Genomic DNA, 20,394 nt, shown 5'->3' with positions numbered 1-20,394 from the left:
GGAAAGCCCAGCCCATTGTGGGCAGTGCCACCCTTGGGCAGGTGGGCCTGGGGTGTATAAGAAAACAAACTGAGCCAGCCAGATAAAACAAGCCAGTGAACAGCACTCATCCGTGGTGTCTGCTACTTCCTGCCTCCGGGTTACTGTCCTGTTTGAGTTCCTGCCCTTACTTCCCTCAGTGATGGACTGATGGAGAAGTGTAAGCTGAAATAAAGTCTTTTCTCCCTACATTGTTTTTGGTCACTTTGTTTATCAGAGCACTAGAAATTCTGATTAAGACAACAGTGATCTCAAGTATCTTTACTTTTCCTGCATGTAGTTTTAATATCTCTTGTAGCTGGCCCTTAAAAATACCTGAAATCCTTCTCTCTCCCTCCCTCTCTCTCTCTCTCTCTCTCTCTCTCTTTCACACACACACACACACACACACACACACACACACACACACACACACGTTTCCAGTCGACTCCTTTTCTGTGGTTTCCTTTAATTGTTTTCTTAGAAAAACATGCATCAGCCTTAGTAAGAGAAATAGCAGTTTCCGAACTTAGTTAACCAAGCGCATTGAAGCAGAGGGTTCTAAGTAAAAGAAATCAAGTAGTATGTTAATAACCATATTTGCTTAAATCCTTTATTTGCCTATTAAATGTTTCTAATGAGTAAATGTCATTCAATTACAGGTTTCATTTACTGTGGCAGAAGATGCAGAGTTGCATAAGAGTAAACTGCAGTACTTTATGGAACAGTTCTATGGGATCATCAGAAATGCAGATTCAAACAGCAAGGAGTTAGCCATTGCTATTCGTGGATATGGACTGTTTGCAGGAGTATGATTCTTTATGGTTTTGGTTTTATTTAATTATTTACAGGAATATAATGGGATTTTTATTTTGTTTTGTTTTGTTTTTTTGTTTTTTGAGACAGGGCCTCTCTGTGTAGCCTTGGCTGTCCTGGATTTGCTTTGTAGACCAGGCTGGCCTTGAACTTACAGTGATCTGCCTGCCTCTGCCTCCCGAGTGCTGGAATTAAAGGCGTGCGCCACCACACCCGGCTTTAACGGGATTTTTTTAATAGTGTGTTTTGTTTGTGTTGATTCTTTTAGTATTTGTTGTATTAACAGTTCAATTTTCAGTGTTTACTATGTACTAGAATACATGCACTATATTAGATTCCCCACAATTCATTGACAAGATGAGTTATTAGACTATTTTATACACGAAAAAACCAAGACTAGGAAAAGTCAGCTTATTTCTTGAAAGCTACCCAAAATTGATAGAAAAAAAATACATAAATCTTACCAGGGGCTGATATATGTTGGTGATTCCAGTTCAGAAAAACAGAGGCAGGAGAATTAAGTGTTTGTGGCCAACCTGGGCTATATAGAGCTCTAGGTCGGCCTAGGCCATCTAAACACATCTAGGACATAATTAACCAAGAAGTACAAACACCTCCAAGGAAACAAAGCCCCATAGAAATTCAGTTCTGAAGGCTGGGAGCAACCTGCTTCCCTGTTTATATAGTAAAACTAGAGTTGTTTTCACTTAAAGTTTTAGACAGAAGCTCTCAGAACAGAGAGACATATTTAAGAAGACTAGCTTAGGATTCCTCCCTACAGTCCAGGCGTTAGGAAGCTAAAGTGCTGTAAGCTGAGGAGAGCCTGGGTTACATCCTGAGTTCAGTTAGCGTAGGCCTTATCAACCCCTGCCAAATACACTGTGAATAACTGCAGTTATTTCTTAGTGGGTTTCTGTGCCATTTGCTTCCAAGAAAACCAATTTCCTGTCTCTTCCACAGTTTTATTCTTCAGCATCTTCCTTCTTCTTCTCCCTATCTTTTTCATTCTCCGTCTTTTATTCCTCATCTCCATTTGTTTCTGTTTGCAGCTCTAACTAACTAGAGACAAAATAAGCAGTGTGTGAGAAGTCTTCTGCTGGAGTGACTAGCCTGGAAGGGCCAGTGCACAGTGAGACCTGCCCTTTAAACAGAGCCTAGAACATAGTTAACAATGTGTATAAGTAACTGTTTAAGATGTGAGTATATGAGCTGGGTGTGCTGGCATAGGCCTTTAATCCCAGCACCCAGGAGTCAGAGGCCAGCCTGGTCTACAAAACAAGTCCGGGACAGCCAGAGCTTGTTACACATAGAAACCCTGTCTTGAAAAACCAAAAAAAAAAAAAAGAAAAAGTGAATAAACATAATCATGGAAAGTATAAGGTACAATATTTTATATACAGTAAAATAAACAAGTATATAGCATGTGGAGCTTGTTACACATAGAAACCCTGTCTTGAAAAACCAAAAAAAAAAAAAAAAAGTAAATATACATAATCATGGAAAGTATAAGGTACAATATTTTATATACAGTAAAATAAACAAGTATATAGCTTGCTAATATTCAGCAGTCTGTAATCATGTGTCCTAATAGGACATTTTAAGTGCCTTTGTTTTGATGATGATAAGGTTAAAATTTCTGTTCTGCCATTTCCTAAAGCCTTGCAAGGTTATAAATGCAAAAGATGTGGACTTCATGTACGTGGAGCTCATTCAGCGCTGTAAGCAGATGTTCCTCACCCAGGCAGACGCTACTGAGGACCATGTTTACCAGATGCCGAGTTTCCTCCAGTCCATCGCAAGTGTCCTGCTGCACCTCGACACCGTAAGTGAGATGGTGGCACTGAGCCCATCTCCTCAAGCCATCTTTGTTTTACGTGTGAAAAGCATATGATTTCTTGGTTAAATTATCAACTGTGAAGCTCCTTGATAGCAATATAAAGAGGACAATTTACCAGAAACTTGCTTGCAGATAGTAATTTAAAATTTTTGAAACAACAAAATTTAGCAACATGTCTAACAAGCACTATTATAACTGCTGGCTCTTGAAATCAGCAGCATTGCTTATATTTGGTCAACTAGCTAAAACTCACTAATATTTCTTCTGGCGGGAGGTAGTAGAAGTCCCAAAGGACAGGTTAGCAGCTACTAATGAAGGCTGTGTTTGCTAGTCTAGCATCATAAAACCATCTTAGAGTCTTCCCACGCAGCTGGAAGGAAGGTACAGGAAGAAGGAAGGTTGCGGGAACTGTAAAGGGCTGCCCTTAACTTCTGGCCCCATGGTGGCTCAGAGACTGAAAAGGAACACTAGAGCTTTGGGATGAGCCACTAAAGAAGGCACGCCCTTCAGGAATTGTAGCTGTGGGGCCAGAGTGCAGTAGTGGGGTGAGCATCAGGAGCTACAGGGGTTCTTAGCTATCTGATTGTTTAGCTGGGTTTCACATGGCAAAGGTCTGAGCCAGATTCATTCCAACTGCACTGCCTCAAGTAAATCCAAACAGGCTGGGGCAAGGTGGGGAAGGCCAGGAAGCTGTGACAGGGACTCGGAATCCTCTACTGTTTCGGGCCTTCTCTCTGGAAGGACAGACCCCCTTCACAAGGAATTTATACGGGGCTATATTTGGTGTAGGTGCTCCTGTGGCTCCCACAACATTTTATTTAGTATTTGTTGAGTTATCTAAAGTAGGATTGATAAAACTGTTTCCACTCCTTTTTACCAGGGACATTTTGATGCAATCCTGTGTATATAAGTATATTAAATAGTTGTACAAATCAAACATTTTCAGATAATAAAGCATAACTAAATTTATTTTAAAAGAAATCTTTGATTTTTATATACTTTTACCATTTATTAATGATGAAAACAAATTTACATACTTGTTTATTGCATAAAAATTTGAATCCTGATTGACCATTTGCTGTTACAGGATGAATAGTATCCTTAATATTGTTCAGAACTGATAAACAATTTTACAACCACCAATGCTGAGAATGCTTCTTGGCATAAATGTGTAGCCCAGACTGGCAGAAGAAGTACGTTTAGGGCCATTTCAGAACTGGAAATATTGTCCTAATCCCAAGCCACAATTAATTATTTTTTATGGATCTTAAGTCAGGAAAAGCAGAAGCTTTGGTTTTTGTTATTGTTTTTCTTTTTCTTTCTTTTTTTTTTTAAAGATTTATTTATTTATTATGTATACAGTGTTCTGTCTGCACGTAAAGACTGCACACTAGAAGAGGGCACCAGATCTCATTATAGATGGTTGTGAGCCATCATGTGGTTGCTGGGAATTGAACTCATGACCTTTGGAATAGCAGCCAGTGCTCTTAACCTCTGAGCCATCTCTCCAGCCCCCTTTCTTTCTTCCTTCCTTTCTTTTTTTTTTTTTTTTTTTTTTTTTTGTGTGTGTGTGTGTGTGTGTGTGTGTGTGTGTGTGTTTTGTTTTGTTTTGTTTTGTTAAGACAGGATGTAGCCTTGGCTGTCCTAGACTCATTTTGTAGACCAGGCTGGCCTCAAACTAAAAGAGATCTGACTGCCTCAGCCTCCCAGAGTGCTGGGAATACAGGTGTGCTTCACCACTCCTGGCTATTGTTTTTCTTTTTAAGACAGATTTTATTTATTTTTATATCTTCAGAACACAAGTGTTCTGCCTGTATCTATGAATATGCACTATGTGTTGTGTGTCTGTTATCTAGGGAAGCCGGAAGAATATACAGGATCCCGTCAGAACACAAGTGTTCTGCCTGTATCTATCAATATGCACTGTGTGTTGTGTGTCTGTTATCTAGGGAAGCCAGAAGAGTATACAGGATCCCGTAGCACTAGAGTGACTGACAGTTGAGAGCTAGCATGTGGGCACTGGGAAACACAACCTGTGTAACAGCAGCAGGTGCTTCCAGCTGCTGAGCCACGTCTCCAGCCTCGGACAGCAGCTTTTAAAGTCAAACGCTGTAGCACAATAAAACTCAAAGTACAGTAATTTAATACTTACATGCCAAGGAATGATACAACAATAATCAATTTTTTTGTTGTTATTAGGCATTGTTGTTTTATAAGAGGAAAAAACCCAGCATGTCAAATAAAAAGACTATAATTCCTAATGCAGTTTTGACTTTGAACTGAAGTGTTTCAGGCAATATATACTGGCACTACATGCATGATGCAAGTGTGTGTTCAGAACCTAAGGTGAAGTCATGTGATTAAAAAGCAAGCGCTTTTAGGAACACCTCTGATTCTTCATTTCTTTTCTTTCTTTTTTTAAAGATTTATCTGTTTATTATGTACACAGTGCTCTGCCTGCTTGTACCCCTTCAGGCCAGAAGAGGACATCAGATCGCATAATAGATGCTTGTGAGCCACCATGTGGTTGCTGGGAATTGAACTCAGGACCTCTGGAAGAGTAGAGTAGTCAGTGCTCTTAACCGCTGAGCCATCTCTCCAGCCCCAATTCTTCATTTCTTAACTCTGTTTAAAAAGTTACTTTGTGTATGGGTATTTTGCCTGAATGTGTGTCTGAGCACCACATGCATGCCTGATGCTCTCAAAAGCCAGAAGAAGGCGTTAGGTCTCTTGGACCTGGAGTTACAGATGGTTATGAGCAGTCATGGGTGCTGGGAATGGATCTCACCCTGGAAGAGTCCCAGTGCTTGTAAACTCTTGAGACACCTCTCTATCCCCATACCTCATGTTCTTCATATGTTCAGTATTTTAAAATTAACTTTTCATCTGAGTATTTGGAAATGTTTTACTATTGTGATGTATCTTGTGACACCCCCCCCCCCCCAGTTGGTTGAATGATCCCATGTTGGAACATTACACACAATTGAAGAAGCTGGAGTCTAGAGCAGGAAAAACAGGTGTTTCCTTTTCCATCTTTCTAAAAGATGCAAACCGCCCCTTAGGATAGAAGTGTGCTATAACTGCCTCTCAGACCGCTTAACCATGGTTTGTTCTGGCAGCTGCAGTAATGAATGCAAAGTCTGCTACATGAGTTAACAGGCTGGTTTTCATTTACCTGTGACTACTTCAGTAACAATGAGCTTGAGTATATATATGGTTCTTATATTTATTTTCTGTTCTAATTTTCACTTGTTCTTCATTTCCGGTAGGTTCTGGAAGTGTATACTCCAGTTCTGGAACATCTCATGGTGGTGCAAATAGACAGCTTCCCTCAGTACAGTCCCAAAATGCAGCTGGTGTGTTGTAAAGCAATAGTAAAAGTTTTCCTAGCCTTAGCAGAAAAAGGGCCAGTTCACTGGAATTGCATTAGTACTGTGGGTAAGTGTGTCATTTATTTTAAGTCTTATCGTGGTAATGCTAAACATTTAACACCTTATTTGACATATTTAAAGGAAATCTGGTTCCCTAATTTTTTTGTGCATATAGTACTTTTTAGAGAACTTTTCATTTTAATGAATCAAAATATTTTTTTTATTTATTAGAACTTGGAGTCAGTAGTACCTATTACTGGTATCTTCCATTTATTTTCTTTTTGACAATTTTAAGCATGTGAACAATGCATCTTGGTCATACATAGCCACGTCTTAGTTACTGTTCTGTTGCTGTGAAGAAGCAGCATGACCAAGGCTACTTACAAAGGGAAGCATTTGACTAGGGGCTTGCTCACAGTTACAGAGTTGGCCCATGGGAATCATGGCAGGGAACGTGTCTGCAGATAGGCAGGCAGACATGCTGCTGGGGCAGTTGCTCAGAGCTCACATCCGATTTGCAAGTTTACTCAGCGAGAGAGAGACAGGGTCTGGCAAGGGTTCCTGAAATCTCAAAGCTCACTTCCTGTGACACACCTTCTCCAGCAAGGCCACACCCTTCCCAAACAGTTTCTTGAGCTGAGGACCAAGTATTAAAACATGAATGAGCCCATGGGTACCATTCTCATGCCAACCGCCACATCCCTCAGCTCCACCCTCCCACTACCCGCTTCGTGTCCTCTCCTCTGTGGTTAACAATCCACTGGGTCCCATTGTGCCGCCTGCTGGAATGCTGGCTGACTCGTCTTGTTGCCTTGATTCTGTGCAGATAACCGTATCTACGGTGAGTTTGCAGATACCATGACCATGTCATGTCTAGAAAATAGCACTTCATAGCACTCCTCTCTATCCTTTAGCCCACACATGCATCTCGCCCTTCTTCAAGGTATTTTCTGAGTCTCAGGGTGTTGGTGGTGGTGGTACAGAGGTCCCATTTAAGTCTGAGCACCTAACAGTCATTAGGTATAAGCAACTTGACTGCTTATGAGTCTCTGTATTAACTGGTACCCACTGCAAGAGAAGCTTCTCTAGGCGTGAAGACTTAGCCCAGATGTAGTACATTCACAGTGGGGCCACTGTGCGTAGATGAGCACAGATGCTTATAGTCTGTTTAGCAACCTAACAGTAGTAGATTCTTCCCCAGAGCCGTAGGCCACCTGATGAGCTATGGGTTTGTTTTTGTTTTTACCAAGAAGCATTTTTCTTTAGATATCTTTGGCTTCTGAATCTCTTCCTATTGTTTTGTATTTTAGACAGGGTGTCACTGTGTCGCCTGGGCTGACTTTGATGTCCACAGTTGCCCAGCCTCTGCTTTCCAGTGCAGGATTACAAATGTGTATTATGGTACTGACATTGGTTTTTGTCTCTCAATAGTTCAGAATGTAAAACTAAAGATATTAACAAATTTCAAGTAGAAATTAAGAGGCAAAATAATGATTGTTGTTTCTATTGAGTGATTTTGTTTCTTAATGTTTTATGCATTATTGTTTTATTTTCTTAATTTTTAGTGCATCAAGGTTTAATTAGAATATGTTCTAAACCCGTGGTTCTTCAAAAGGTAAATTCTAATTCTAGAGTTTGAAAAACTAGTCTCGTCACTGGATGTTAGAAACAATGTTTTATTACTTAATGTATGGAATCCTTTCTTAGTTTTAGCCACTACCACATCTTTTCTTTCTTCCTTCCTTTCTTCCTTCCTTCCTTCCTTCCCTCCTATCTTCTTTCCTTCTTTCCTTCCTTAAAAAAAAAAAAAAGATTTATTTATTATGCATACAGTGCTCTGCCTGCATGTACACCTGCAGGCCAGAAGAGGGCATCAGACCACATTATAGATGGTTGTGAGCCACCATGTGGTTGCTGGGAATTGAACTCAGCACCTCTGGAAGAGCAGTCAGTGCTCTTAACCTGTGAGCCATCTCTCCAGCCCTACCACCCTTTTTCTTGAGACAGGGTCTTATGTATTTCATCCTGGTTTTGAACTTGATACATAACCAAGGATCACTTTAAGCTTCTGCTATTCCCACCTGTACTTTATAACTGCTAGGATTACAGATGTGCGCCAGTGTGTCACATTTACATAGTGCTGGGGATTGAACCCTGAGTTTTATACATACTAGGCAAGTAATCTGTCAACCAAACCATGTTTCCATCTCACCTATACCTTGTATTTTGAAATTTCAAGTATAATACTTACTTATTTTAAGGAATAAAATGATGATACATACACTTTAACATTTTTCTTTCATGTTTATTTGTATGTGTATGTGTGTGTTTGTGTGTTTGTGTGTGTGCATGCTCAGGTTGTGGAGGTCAGAGGCAGTGTTTGGGATTTAGTTCTCTTCTTCCACCGTGTAGATTCCAGGAATTAAACTCAAGTCATCAGGCTTGATAGCAAGTGCCTTCACCTGCTGAGACAGCTTGCTGCCCCTGCTGCCTACATCTTTACAGAGAAAGAAAGGGTTTTCTCCCTTACTGTGTAGGAGAAGATTGTAGAAAGTGTTAGAAGGTAGAGGAACATGAATGAAATGAGAGATTGGGAGGCTTTGTAGTGCGTCTGGTAAACGTGTCACCTTTTCTGTTTTATTGTGTTCTCTTGCTTTCTTAACTTTATTGCAGTTTATCTTGGCTGCTGTTTTAGTTTAGACAATTCTGTAGGTCATTACGTTCTGGCAGCAGTTGTCTCAGGTGTCTACCGATCAATAATGGGAAGGTATCTTCCTCTCCTCTCCAGGATGTCGAGTCCAAGTCTGAAGACCATCGGGCCTCAGGAGAAGTCAGAACGGGCAAGTGGAAAGTACCCACGTACAAAGACTATGTGGATCTTTTCCAGCATCTTTTAGCCTGTGACCAGATGACGGTAATTTTTAAATATGTATATTTTCATTACCCTTCCTTATTTGGGGAGCTTGCCACATATTTGTGTGGCAGTCAGAGGACAACTTTATTAATGTTAGTATTGTTACTATTATTATTAAATTATTTTACATCCTGATTGCAGTTTCCCCTTGCTCCTACTCCAGTACCTCCCTCTCCTGTCACCTCCCCACCATCCTCTTATTCTCCCCTTTTCCTAAGAAAAGACTCAGAAAAAGGGAGGCCCCCCATGGATATCAACCTGCCTTGGCATATCAAGTTACAGTAGGACTAGGCACACTTCCTGTTGTGTCTAGGCAAGGCAGCCAGGTGGAGAAAAGAGATCCCAAGGCAAGCAACAGATTCAGAGACAGCCCCTGCTCCTGCTGTTAGCAGTCCCGCATGGAGACCCAGCTGCACCACTGGTACACGTGTGCAGAAGGTCCATCCCATGCATGCTGTGGTTGGTGGTTCAGTCTCTGTGAGCCCCTATGTGCCCATGTACGTTGGTTCTGTATGTTCTCTTGTGCTGGCCTTGGTCTCTGGCTCTGCTTAATGTTTGTCTGTGGGTCTCTGCATCTATTTCCATCAGTTGCTGCTTGTAGCCATTCTTATGACAGTTATGCTAGGCGTCTGTCTGCAAATACAGAAGACTATCATTAGCAGTGTCAGGGATGGGCTCTCTCTCATGGCATAGGTCTCCAGCTGGGCCAGTCATTGGTTAGCCATTCCTTCAATTTCTACTTCATCGTTACCCCTGCATATCTTATTGGCAGGAGAACTTGTGAGTCTAAGGTTTTGTGGCTAGGTTGGTATCCCAGTCCATCCATTGAAAGTCTTTTCTGGCCAGGTGTGGTGGCGCACGCCTTTAATCCCAGCACTCGGGAGGCAGAGGCAGGCGGATCACTGTGAGTTTGAGGCCAGCCTGGTCTATAGTGTGAGTCCAGAACAGCCAGGGCTCCACATGGAAACCCTGTCTCGAAAAACCAAAAAAAAAAAAAAAAAAAAAAAAAAAAAGAAAAGAAAAAGTCTTTTCTGGTTTATGTGAGTGGCCATTTCATGTTCCATAACCCCCATTGCTAGGAGCCTTAGCTAGAGTCATCCCCATAGATTTCTGGGAGTTTCTGTCGTCCAAGGTTTCCAGCTTATCCCAGAGATAGCCCTCCTCTCCACATTCCAGTTGTCTCTCTCAGTACTCTCTCCTTCCATCCTCCCCTGTCCCCCAGTAATCCCTCTGCTCCCCCATCCCCTGCCCTCCCCAGGTCCCTCCCTCCATTCACCCCAATGTCTGTTCTGTCTCCCCTTCTCAGTGAGACTCAGGCAGCCCCCTTTGTGCCTTCCTTGTTACTTAGCTTCTTTGGGTCTGCTTTGTAGCATGGTTATCCTGTACTTTACGGCTAACATCCACTGATAAATGAGTGCATACCATGCGTGTCTCTCTAGGGCTGATTTACCTGACTCAGGATGATCTTTTCTAGTTCCATCCATTTGGCAAATTTCATGATGTCATTGTTTTTAATACCTGAGTATTACAATTTAATACCTCCATTATTTAAATGTATCACATTTTCTTTATTCATTCTTTGGTTAAGGAATGTCTACGTTGTTTCCAGTTTCTGGCTATTACGACTAAAGCTGTTGTAAACATAGTTGAGCAAGTGTCTTTGTTGTATGGTAGAACATCTTTTGGGTGTACTTCCAGGAGTGGTACATTGGGTCTTGAGGTAGAACTAGTCCCAGTTTTCTGAGAAAGCACCAAATTGATTTCCAAAGAGGTTGGACAAGTTTGTACTCCTACCAGAAATGAGGGAGTGTTCTGCTTTCTCCACATCCTCACCAGCATGTGCTGTCATTTGAGTTTTTGATCTTAGCGATTCTGATGGGTGTAGGATGGAATCTCAGAGTCTGTTTGATTTGTACTTCCCTGATGACTCAAGATGTTAAACATTTCTTTAAGTGTTTCTCAGCCATTTGATATTCCTCTGCTGAGAATTCTATGTTTAGCTCTGTACCCCATTTCTTTTCTTTTCTTTTCTTTTTTTTTTTTTTTGGTTATTTGTTTTGGTGATGTTTAGTTTCTTGAGTTCTTTATATATATTTTGGATATCAGTGTTCTGTCAGATGTAGGGTTGGTGATGATATCTTCTCATTCTATAGTTGCTGTTTTGTCCTTTGGATTGTGTTCTTTGCCTGACAGAAGCTTTTCAGAGCCTATTCATAATCGTTGATCTTAGTGCCTGAGCTGTTGGTGTTCCATTCTGAAGTTGTCTCCTGTGCTAATGAGTTCACAGTTATTCCCTGTTTTCTCTCCTATCAGTTTTACTATATCTTGTTTTCTGTTGAAGTCTTTCATCCACTTGGATTTGAGTTTTGTGTAGGGTGAAAGATATGCATGTATTTGGCACCCTTCTACCTACAGACATCCAGTTAGACCAGCACCATTGTTGAAGATGCTTTGCTTTTTCCACTGTATGGTTTTGACTTCTTTGTCAAAAAAATCAAGTGTCCATAGGTGTATGGGTTTATTTCTGGGTCTTTGATTCGATTCCATTGATCAACATGTCTGTTTTTATGCCAGTACCTTGAAGTTGTGATGGTGGTGATGGTGATGATGGTGATGATGGTGATGATGATGCTCTGTAGCTTGAGTTCATTCATAGTTGGTAATACCTCCAGAAGATCTTTTATTGTACAGGATTGTTCTAGCTATCCTTGGTTTTTTGTTTTTCCATCTGAAGTTGAGTTTTTGTTTTTCAAGATCTGTAAAAAATTGTGTTGGAATTTTAATGGGTATTTTGTTGAATCTATAGATTGATTTTGGTAAGATGGTCATTTTTACTATGTTAATCCTACTGATCCAGGAGCATGGGAGATCTTTCCATCTTGATATCTTCTTCAGTTTCTTTCTTCACAAACAAAATAGTTTTTTTTGTCATATAGTTCTTTCACTTGTTTGGAGTTACACCAAGATATTTTATATTATTTGTGGCTATTGTGAAGGGTCTTGTTTCCCTAATTCCTGTCTCAGCCTGTTTATTGTTTGTATATAGGAGGGCTACTGGTTTTTTTAAAAAATTAATTTGGCATCCAGCCACTTTGCTGAAGGCATTTATCAACTCTAGGAGTTCCCTGGTAAAATTGGGGTCAGTTATGTATGCTCCCATATCATCTGCAAGTAGCAATACTTTGACTTCTGCCTTCCCAATTCGTGTCCCTTTGATCTCCTTCAGTTGTCTTATTGTTTGAGGTAGAACTTTAAGTATACCTCAATAGATATGGAGAGAGTGGGCAGCCTTGTTTTGTCACTGGTTTTAGTGGGATTACTTTAAGTGTCTCTCCATTTAATTTGATGTTGTTTATGGTTTGCTATATATTGACTGTATTGGTTTTAGTTAGGTATGGCCCTTGTATCCCCAATCTCTCCAAGACTTTTATCATGAAAGGGTGTTGGATTTTGTCAAAGTCTTTTTCAGTATCTAATGATGACCATGTGTGGTATTTTTTGTTTGTTTATATTGTGGATTACATTGATAAGTTTTCATATGTTGAACCATCCCTGCATCTCTAGGATGAAGCCTACTTCAGTATGGTGGATGGTGTTTTTTATGTGTTCTTGGATTTGGTTTGGGAGTACTTTATTGAGTATTTTTGCATCATAAAGGAGATTGGCCTGAAATTCACTTTCTTTGTTGACTCTTTGTGTAGCTTAAGTATCAGGGTGACTGTGGCCTCATAAAATGAATTTGTGCGTGTTCCTTCTGTTTCTATTTTATGGAATAGTTTGAGGAGTATTGCTATTAGCTGTTCTTTGAAAGTGTGATAGAACTCTGCGCCTAAAACCATTTTGGTTGGGTTGAGCGACTTTTAATGACTGTGTGTATTTCTTTAAGGATTATAGTCCTATTTAAATTGTTTACCTAATCTTGATTTAACTTTGGCTTGTAAGGTCTAGAGGCAGGTGGGGGCAGTTACCTGGTGTCCCTGGTGCCAACAGGCCTCAGGGAAAGCAAGGAGAGTTGTAGGAGGGAAATGGCTTTGTAGACCAGGCTGACCTCCAACTCCCAGCCGTCCACTGAACTCAGGAGCCAGTTTTGTACTTTTACCAAGTGCTTTCCAGAGATCCAACTCAGGTTGTAAGATTTGAGAACAAATGCCTTTATTTACTTAGCCATCTCTCTAACCTGTTTGTTGTAGGTTCTCTTGTAGCTCCAGCTAGCCTTAAGGTTGTTTGTAACTAAGAATCATCTTGGACTCCTGATATGTTTACTTCCCACTCCAAACAAATTTCATAATTTGAAAGCTATAAATATATCCCACTTCACATCATTATTAAGAGACTACATTAAGCAATATAAACCAAAATCCAAGGAGACAAGACATCATGTCTCAGAAAACTAAACAAAACATCTCCATAGTTATCGATTTCTTAGTCAGGGTTTTTGTTTCTATGATAAAACACCATTACCAAAAGAAAATTGGGGAGAAAGAAGTTTATTTCATTCTGCATTTTCGTATCATAGTCCATCCCTGATGAAGTCAGGATAAGGATCTTCAGACAGTGAAGCAGAGGCCATGAAGGCTGCTTATTGGCTCGCTCCTCTTTTTTATGTCATTTAGGACCCCTTGCTCAGGGGCAGCACTGCTCATAGTTATCTGGGCCCTTTCACCCTATCAGTATCAATCAAGAATATGCCCTACAGATTTGCCTACAGGCCAGTCCTTGAAGCATTTTCTCAATTAATTTTCCTTCTTCCCAGATGACCCTACCTTATGTCATGTTGACATAAAAATTAGTAAGAACAGGTATAAGATATTTATTTCAGAATTTTTACCTTTAAAAGTTCTTTGTTTTTTCTCTTTCAATACAGCATTTCTTTGTGTAGCCTTGGCTGTCCTGGAACCCGCTCATAGAACGGGCTGGCCTTGAACTCACAGAGATCGCTTGCCTCTGCCTCACCACCACCACCCAGCTCGAGGTTCTTTCTTAAAGCATATTTAAAATATTGTGAGTCAGGACAGTTAAAAGTAAAGCTATAACTAGTTAACTGAAGGCTAGTGATGCCAGCCAGTGGTAGCGCATTTGTATAACGTGTAAACAAGTCCCTGGGTTTGTTCTTCAGTGTTGCAAAAACAGTTATTTTTGTAATACTGTTCCTCATAGTAAGGTGGTTATGGTCCTTTTTTCTTTCTTTTTCACTTAGTCTGTCTCTCCTTTTGCTTTACCTATTTTTTAAAAAATATTTATTTATTTATTATTATGTATACAGTGCTCTGGCTGTACATACACCTGCATGCCAGAAGAGGGCATCAGATCACACTATAGATGGTTGTGAGCCACCACGTGGTTGCTGGGAATTGAACTCAGGACCTCTGGAGGAGCAATTAGTGCCCTTAACCTCTGAGCCATCTCTCCAGCCCTGCTTTACCTATTTCTCTCTCAGTCTTTCCCTTGTCTCTGCTCCCCCACCCACTCTTTCTTCTGAGAATTAAGCCCAGGGCCATGAGTATGCTAAGCATATTCTTCCACTCTGTTACACCCACCTCTGTCTGTTTTCTTGGTAGATTAACCTAGTCGAATAATTCTGAGCAGTCAGTGTGCATTACTTATTTATAGCACTTGTATTTGAGTAATGTCTCTTGTGTAATACATTGCTGGATGATAATTTTTTAGTTTCTGATGGCTGGTATTTTAGTATAGAGTTCAACAAAACATTTCTCGTTTAGGATAAGATTTCTGTCCCATCGAAAGCCATATATTCTTTTTGTTTTGTTTTGTTTCTTGTTGGGCTTAAATAATATATCAGGTTGATGGAACTAGTAGTGACATACAGCTTGGATGTGAAATAATCTCAGCATTTGGGGTGTGGTTGCAGGTGGCTCAGAAGGTGGAAGCCCTGAGCTATGTGAGGTCCTGTCAAAAGAGTGTGTTAGGGCCTGGATCATGATTTGGGGATTTACAAAGCCCTAGATTTAGCCCCCAGTAACTGAGATTGAGAGAGAGAGCAAGCTGCATTATACCAATGTGTGTTTAAACATAGACACACAAACTACTTGACCTAATCCTATGACAAAGTTGACTTGTATCTTCTCACTCACTTCCATGTGTAGAGGATTAAACCATACTATCTGATTAAAAATGTTGTCATATCATTGTTTTGTTCCGTAAATTCATACCTGTGAAAGTGTACATCATACTGCTTATAAAATGTACTACTTACGCTAAGATTTTTGAACTCTTTAAATTTTTCTTTAATTACAGGATTTTATTTTAGGAGATGAAACATTTCTCTTTGTGAATTCCTCCCTTCAAAGTCTGAATCATCTACTCTATGATGAATTTATAAGATCAGTTTTGAAGATTGTGGAAAAATTGGATCTTACACTGGATAAACAGACTGTTGGAGAGCAAGAGGTTAGAAGTTCCTATCATAATTTTGCATCATTTTAATATCAATTCTTTGCAAGCTCAGGACAATAGCACATCTTCAAGGCAGAAATGAAAATAAGTTTCTTTGCAATGATTATATGCCATAGATGCTTTTCTGTTACATGTAACCCAGTGTGTAGAATGTGTTATTGACAGATTAGTCAAAAAGTGATTTATATGCTTAGTATATTAAAACAGTTTTGTTTTTTTTAAAGTCTGATGTAGTGCCATTTGTGATAGCAGCAGGAGGAGGATGAGTTCAAGGCAAGCCTGGGTTACAGAATGAGACTGCCCTGGCAAACCTACTATGGCCAGCACACACGTTAGGTGCCTTATTATTACACATTATTCTTCTGTTTACCAGTTAGAACCAATGAGTCATTACTAATAACTTTCTCCTTTTTTAAGTTTGTCTCTGTCATGGTGTCATCATTATTTTCAAAAAAGAACATTCCCCTTATGTTGACTGTACATTGGTTTCTGACACCTGGGAGGCAGGAGCAGTAGGATTGCTATGAGTTCAAGGCTGTATCCTAGGCTACTGAGCAAAACCTTGTCTCAACAACTTCTTAAGATGAAAAAACAATACCGTCCTGACCTGGTATTTTGTATCTGTCCCATTCTTTCTTGTGAGTCCTTTGGTTTTTCTGCTTCTGTTCCCATTATTCTTAAAATGTAAGCTCTTGGGGACTCAATTATGTCTTTGTCACTTTTGCGTTCTTCCTTTATAAGTCAGTTTATGATGATTTCATTGGAAAGTTATTTGTTGAATGCTGTGTTATATGAACAGTTGTTGGTTTGGGACAATTTTTCAGGATGGAAGCTCTACTGGTGTTTGGGTGATTCCAACTTCAGATCCAGCCGCTAATCTGCATGCTGCTAAACCAAAAGATTTTTCAGCTTTCATTAACCTGGTGGAGTTTTGCAGGTATTTTGTAGAATTTTAATTAAGAGTGAAAATTAATTATTTAAGAGTGAAAATGTATCTTTTTAATAACTCTAATAGATCCCTTATATAAGTGTAAGAGGAAATATAGTAAATGACTTTTAATATAAAATTGCTTCTATAAACTTTTAAAATATTTCTAGCAGTTTAGACTTTTTGCTTTTCTGCAATAATTAGAAGACCTCAGGCAGGAAAAGGGTGCATAACATGCCCTTAAAGGTGTTAGAAAGTCTAAGAATGTTGTAAATGGAATTGCCTATCATTTTTAATGTCTCATAATTTTAAAGTTGAGTAAGAATTAGTAGGATAAAAAGTTCTTTAAATATTTTGTTTTTATAGGGAGATTCTTCCTAAGAAACAAGTAAAATTTTTTGAACCATGGGTCTACTCATTTTCATATGAGTTAATTTTACAGTCTACACGGTTGCCACTCATCAGTGGTTTCTACAAATTACTGTCTATTGCAGTGAGAAATGCCAAGAAAATAAAATATTTTGAGGTAAGTGTTTCTTAAGGACTTGACCAATTCTTTTTTTTTTTAATTTATTCTTGTTACATCTCAATGGTTATCCCATAACTTGACTAATTCTTGTGCTTCTAAACTCTTGTGTTTATAAAGAGCTTATAAAATGTGATTATAGCATGTGTAGTTTTAATGTCTAATTTTAATAGTTAAGAAAGCTGATATGTGATTGTCAATCAAAAGACTCTTTAAAAGTTAGTAGCATTTTCTGCTCTCTGATTTTTCAGTACCTGGCTAATTACATAAGATTAGCAACTTTTCAAAGTGATCCTGTGACCAAGTATTTCTCTAGAAGTCTCAGATTTTCTCAAGACTTAGCTAATCAGAGATACTTCTGGCAGGCTGCAAGACATCTGTGTACAAACCCTTCAAATGGCCTGGTGCCATGAAGTTTGGGTATAACTTGAGTTGTACAGCTGAGGCTCCTATTAGTCACACAGAAGTCTGGGGTATAGTGAATGTGGGGTTTTTTTGTTTTGTTTTGTTTTGTTGTTGTTGTTGTTTTTTTTTTAATTACTGGAAGAAGAAGAAAGGATGGAGTTAGACATTGCCTATGGCTTTTGGACAGTCCTCAACCTTCTCCCTGCTGTTTCTTCTTGGAGTCTCCTGGCATGTGCCCTTGGAACTGAGTCTCCCTTCTCTTCCAAACTACACAGTAGGAACATGAAATGGGTTCAGCCTCTGGAGAAAGACTGAGAACTGGCAGATACATGTGTGGAAGTACTTGATTCTTGCTTGGCGTACTAACTTGCTACTTTATTTGACAGGGAATTAGTCCGAAGAGTTGGAAGCATTCTCCTGAAGATTCAGAAAAGTACTCTTGCTTTGCTTTATTTGCAAAATTTGGCAAAGAGGTAATATTTAAGTAGTTTCTCTTAATGTAGTGCAGGATATTCTTGGATGTATAATAAAAAAAAAATCCTTATAATCATCAGCTTGCTTGCTTGCTTGCTTGTTTGTTTGAGGCTGCTGGCCCAGAACTTACTATGTGCATCAGGCTATCCTTAACTCATAGAGATCTGCTTGCCTCTGCCTCCTGAGTGCTAGAATCAAAGATGTGGGCCGTCAGTCCACTTTTTTTTTTTTTGATGCATACAGTTATTTGTGTGTGTTTATGGGTGCCTGTGTGTCATGGTGCGCATGTGGATGTTAGAGGATGAATTGCAAGAGTTGGTTCTCTCAATTCACCATGTGGATTACAAACTTAGGTCATCAGTCTTGGTGGCAAGCCGCCTTACCCACTGACCCGTTGAGCCATCATCTCCCTAGCCTTGAAAATTAGTTTCTTAAATTCAGATTGGGAGTGAGGTTTTGTTTATATGTGTGCTTGATGGCTTTTGGCTGTTTGTTTGGTTGGTTTGGTTTGGTTTTTTTTTCCCTGCAGACCAGCTCCAGAAACCAGTGAAGAGGAGAGAAGAGAAAGTCTTAGTGGTTCCTTGGTCGGGAGAATTGAGCAGGCAGTGAACAGCTGGTTAAGGGAAGCCAACTGTTGGCTGAACAACTAGCTAAAGGAACTAGTTGTTGGGGTGAGGTTGAGGAATGGAGAAAAAAAGAAAATATTAGCCCAGGCATAAATTGCAGTAAAAACTGAAAGGTCTTGTAACCCAGGAGAACTTTTTCTTCTGTTTTCCTTCCTCATGTGTTTCTTGCTTGCTTTTCTGCTTCTCTTGGGCCAACCCCAGTACTTTATTTAAGGTGAAGTTCAATTTTTTTCATTACATATCACATCATGATTTTCTCATCTTTTACAATCAATAGTCTTTAAAAATCAACAGAACAAGAAAACACTCTGCAAAGAAATACAAACAGTTCTTTATAACCTACAATAAAGCATATAGCAAAAATCAATCAATTTCCAAGCAATGGTCATCATGACCTGATTTTTATCTCGTAAACAATACTCTGGAAAGTTTAATTAAAAATTTCTCAGGGCTAAAGTTATTGTGTTTACATGATTGTCATAGCAGCATAGTTTGAAACTAAATGTTCTCTAACAAAGAAAAAAACTTGATTTGTTCCCAGTGAAACCAACAGGTGTGCTGTGCAAGCCTAGGCTAACTGCCAAGGGTCCTCTATTATAAAATATCTGTAACGTATGACATCTCAAGCCCACCTTCTATTGCTCTCAAAGCAGATTGTAAAGAAAAATTTCTATACCCAGCAGTATCTAGCCAGGTACAGTTATGTCAAGGTCCTAACTTTCTTTCAAGCAGTTTCTGCCTGACTGCACACAGTCAGAGCCAAAAACTCTCTCATTGTCTCAAGCCTTTGGCCAGATGCCTTCTTCAACATTTGCTGTAGCAAAAAGTTTTCCAGTGTAAATGTCATTAGGGCTGACAAATAGAGAGAAAGACAGTTTTAGGAGAAGAAGTAGATTTCAAAGTAGTTTTTAGACAAAATTACACTTGGACTATACATAATACTTAAGGGCAGTGGTGATCAGCTGGAGATCTCTGGAACTTCGTCAAGCAAACCTCTATGATTTGTCCTTATGTCTCTGTTTCCTGCATTTACCTATTGTCTGTGTCACGTGTGGAGGTCACAGTACAACTTGCAAACGCCAAGTGTCTTCTGCTCTGTGTGTCCTGGGGTCAAACTTCCATTGTCATGGCAAGTGTTTTACTTACTGGCCATTTACTTAATGGCAAGTGTTTACTTACTGAGGTATCCTCCTGGCTACTTTATGTGACAGGCTCTTAAAGTGTAGCCCAGGCTGTCTTGGAGCTTGTATTCCTCTCTCTTTAGGTAGGCAGTGCTGGGATGACAGGTTTGTCTTGGTAGTAAGATCTTTTAAAATCTTAACCCAGGAAATCACTGCTTCAGAAATCAAATTCTTAGGAAAATAATTGTTTAGTGATGACAACCAATTGTTGTTGTTGTCCTCGTTAGTATAGTGGTGATTATCCCCACCTGTCAACTATAATTGTTATTGGCCTATATTAATAAATAATTATTCATCATAATGGGTTTTGTTGTGATAATTTTCTATCTAAACTATAATGTACATTGATCATACCGTACGCCTTTCTTTAGCTTTTTATATAAAGGGGAGTAAGTACTTAAACAAATTAACTTTTTCAAAGAAATAGCGTTTAGGTTTTTAGCAAATAAAGGCCACATCCTTTTTTTTTCACGTTTAAGAAGAGGGTGAATATTTTTAACTTACAAATTCTAAGGTACATTCCGATACACAGCTTTTGGCGTGTTCTTTCTTGTTCAGGTGTCAGTTAAAATGAAGCAGTACAAGGATGAACTTCTGGCCTCCTGTGTGACTTTCGTTCTGTCCTTGCCACATGGCATCATTGAGCTCGATATCAGAGCCTATCTTCCTGCGCTACAGGTAGGCGGGTTTTCTTGGGTATACCCCTTACTTTGATCACCACTTTTTTCTCAGAAGACATGGAAGTGTCAAGGCTAAAGCCAGCGCCCAGGCAGCAGTCCCTGCTGGAACACTTGTAGCTGGGAGGCTTTAAGTAGCAGAGGCTGCTCTCCTCCTCCTCTGGCCTGACGACTGGGTCTTGCATGGACTACTGAGGCTTGTTTTCC

The 20,394-nt window shown here is 39.6% G+C and overlaps 1 protein-coding gene across 2 annotated transcripts in view; it reads left to right on the top strand.

Moving 5' to 3' along the window:
- PRKDC (protein kinase, DNA-activated, catalytic subunit) overlaps positions 1–20,394 on the top strand; it is a 180,032-nt gene that overhangs the window by 11,247 nt on the left and 148,391 nt on the right. For both annotated transcript variants that reach the window (XM_084802475.1, XM_084802476.1), the window contains 10 exons: positions 681–827; positions 2,492–2,656; positions 5,941–6,109; positions 7,608–7,657; positions 8,831–8,956; positions 15,212–15,364; positions 16,195–16,307; positions 16,665–16,824; positions 17,616–17,702; positions 20,069–20,188. In XM_084802475.1, coding sequence (XP_084658601.1) covers positions 681–827; positions 2,492–2,656; positions 5,941–6,109; positions 7,608–7,657; positions 8,831–8,956; positions 15,212–15,364; positions 16,195–16,307; positions 16,665–16,824; positions 17,616–17,702; positions 20,069–20,188 — 1,290 coding nt within the window. The remainder of the gene's footprint in view (positions 1–680; positions 828–2,491; positions 2,657–5,940; positions 6,110–7,607; positions 7,658–8,830; positions 8,957–15,211; positions 15,365–16,194; positions 16,308–16,664; positions 16,825–17,615; positions 17,703–20,068; positions 20,189–20,394) is intronic.

The sequence above is a fragment of the Acomys minous genome (assembly GCF_964271855.1).
Source record: "Acomys minous genome assembly, chromosome: 11".
NCBI lineage: Eukaryota > Metazoa > Chordata > Mammalia > Rodentia > Muridae > Acomys > Acomys minous.
Note: the sequence above shows the minus strand (reverse complement) of the source record. Positions and strands in the feature narration are given on the sequence as shown.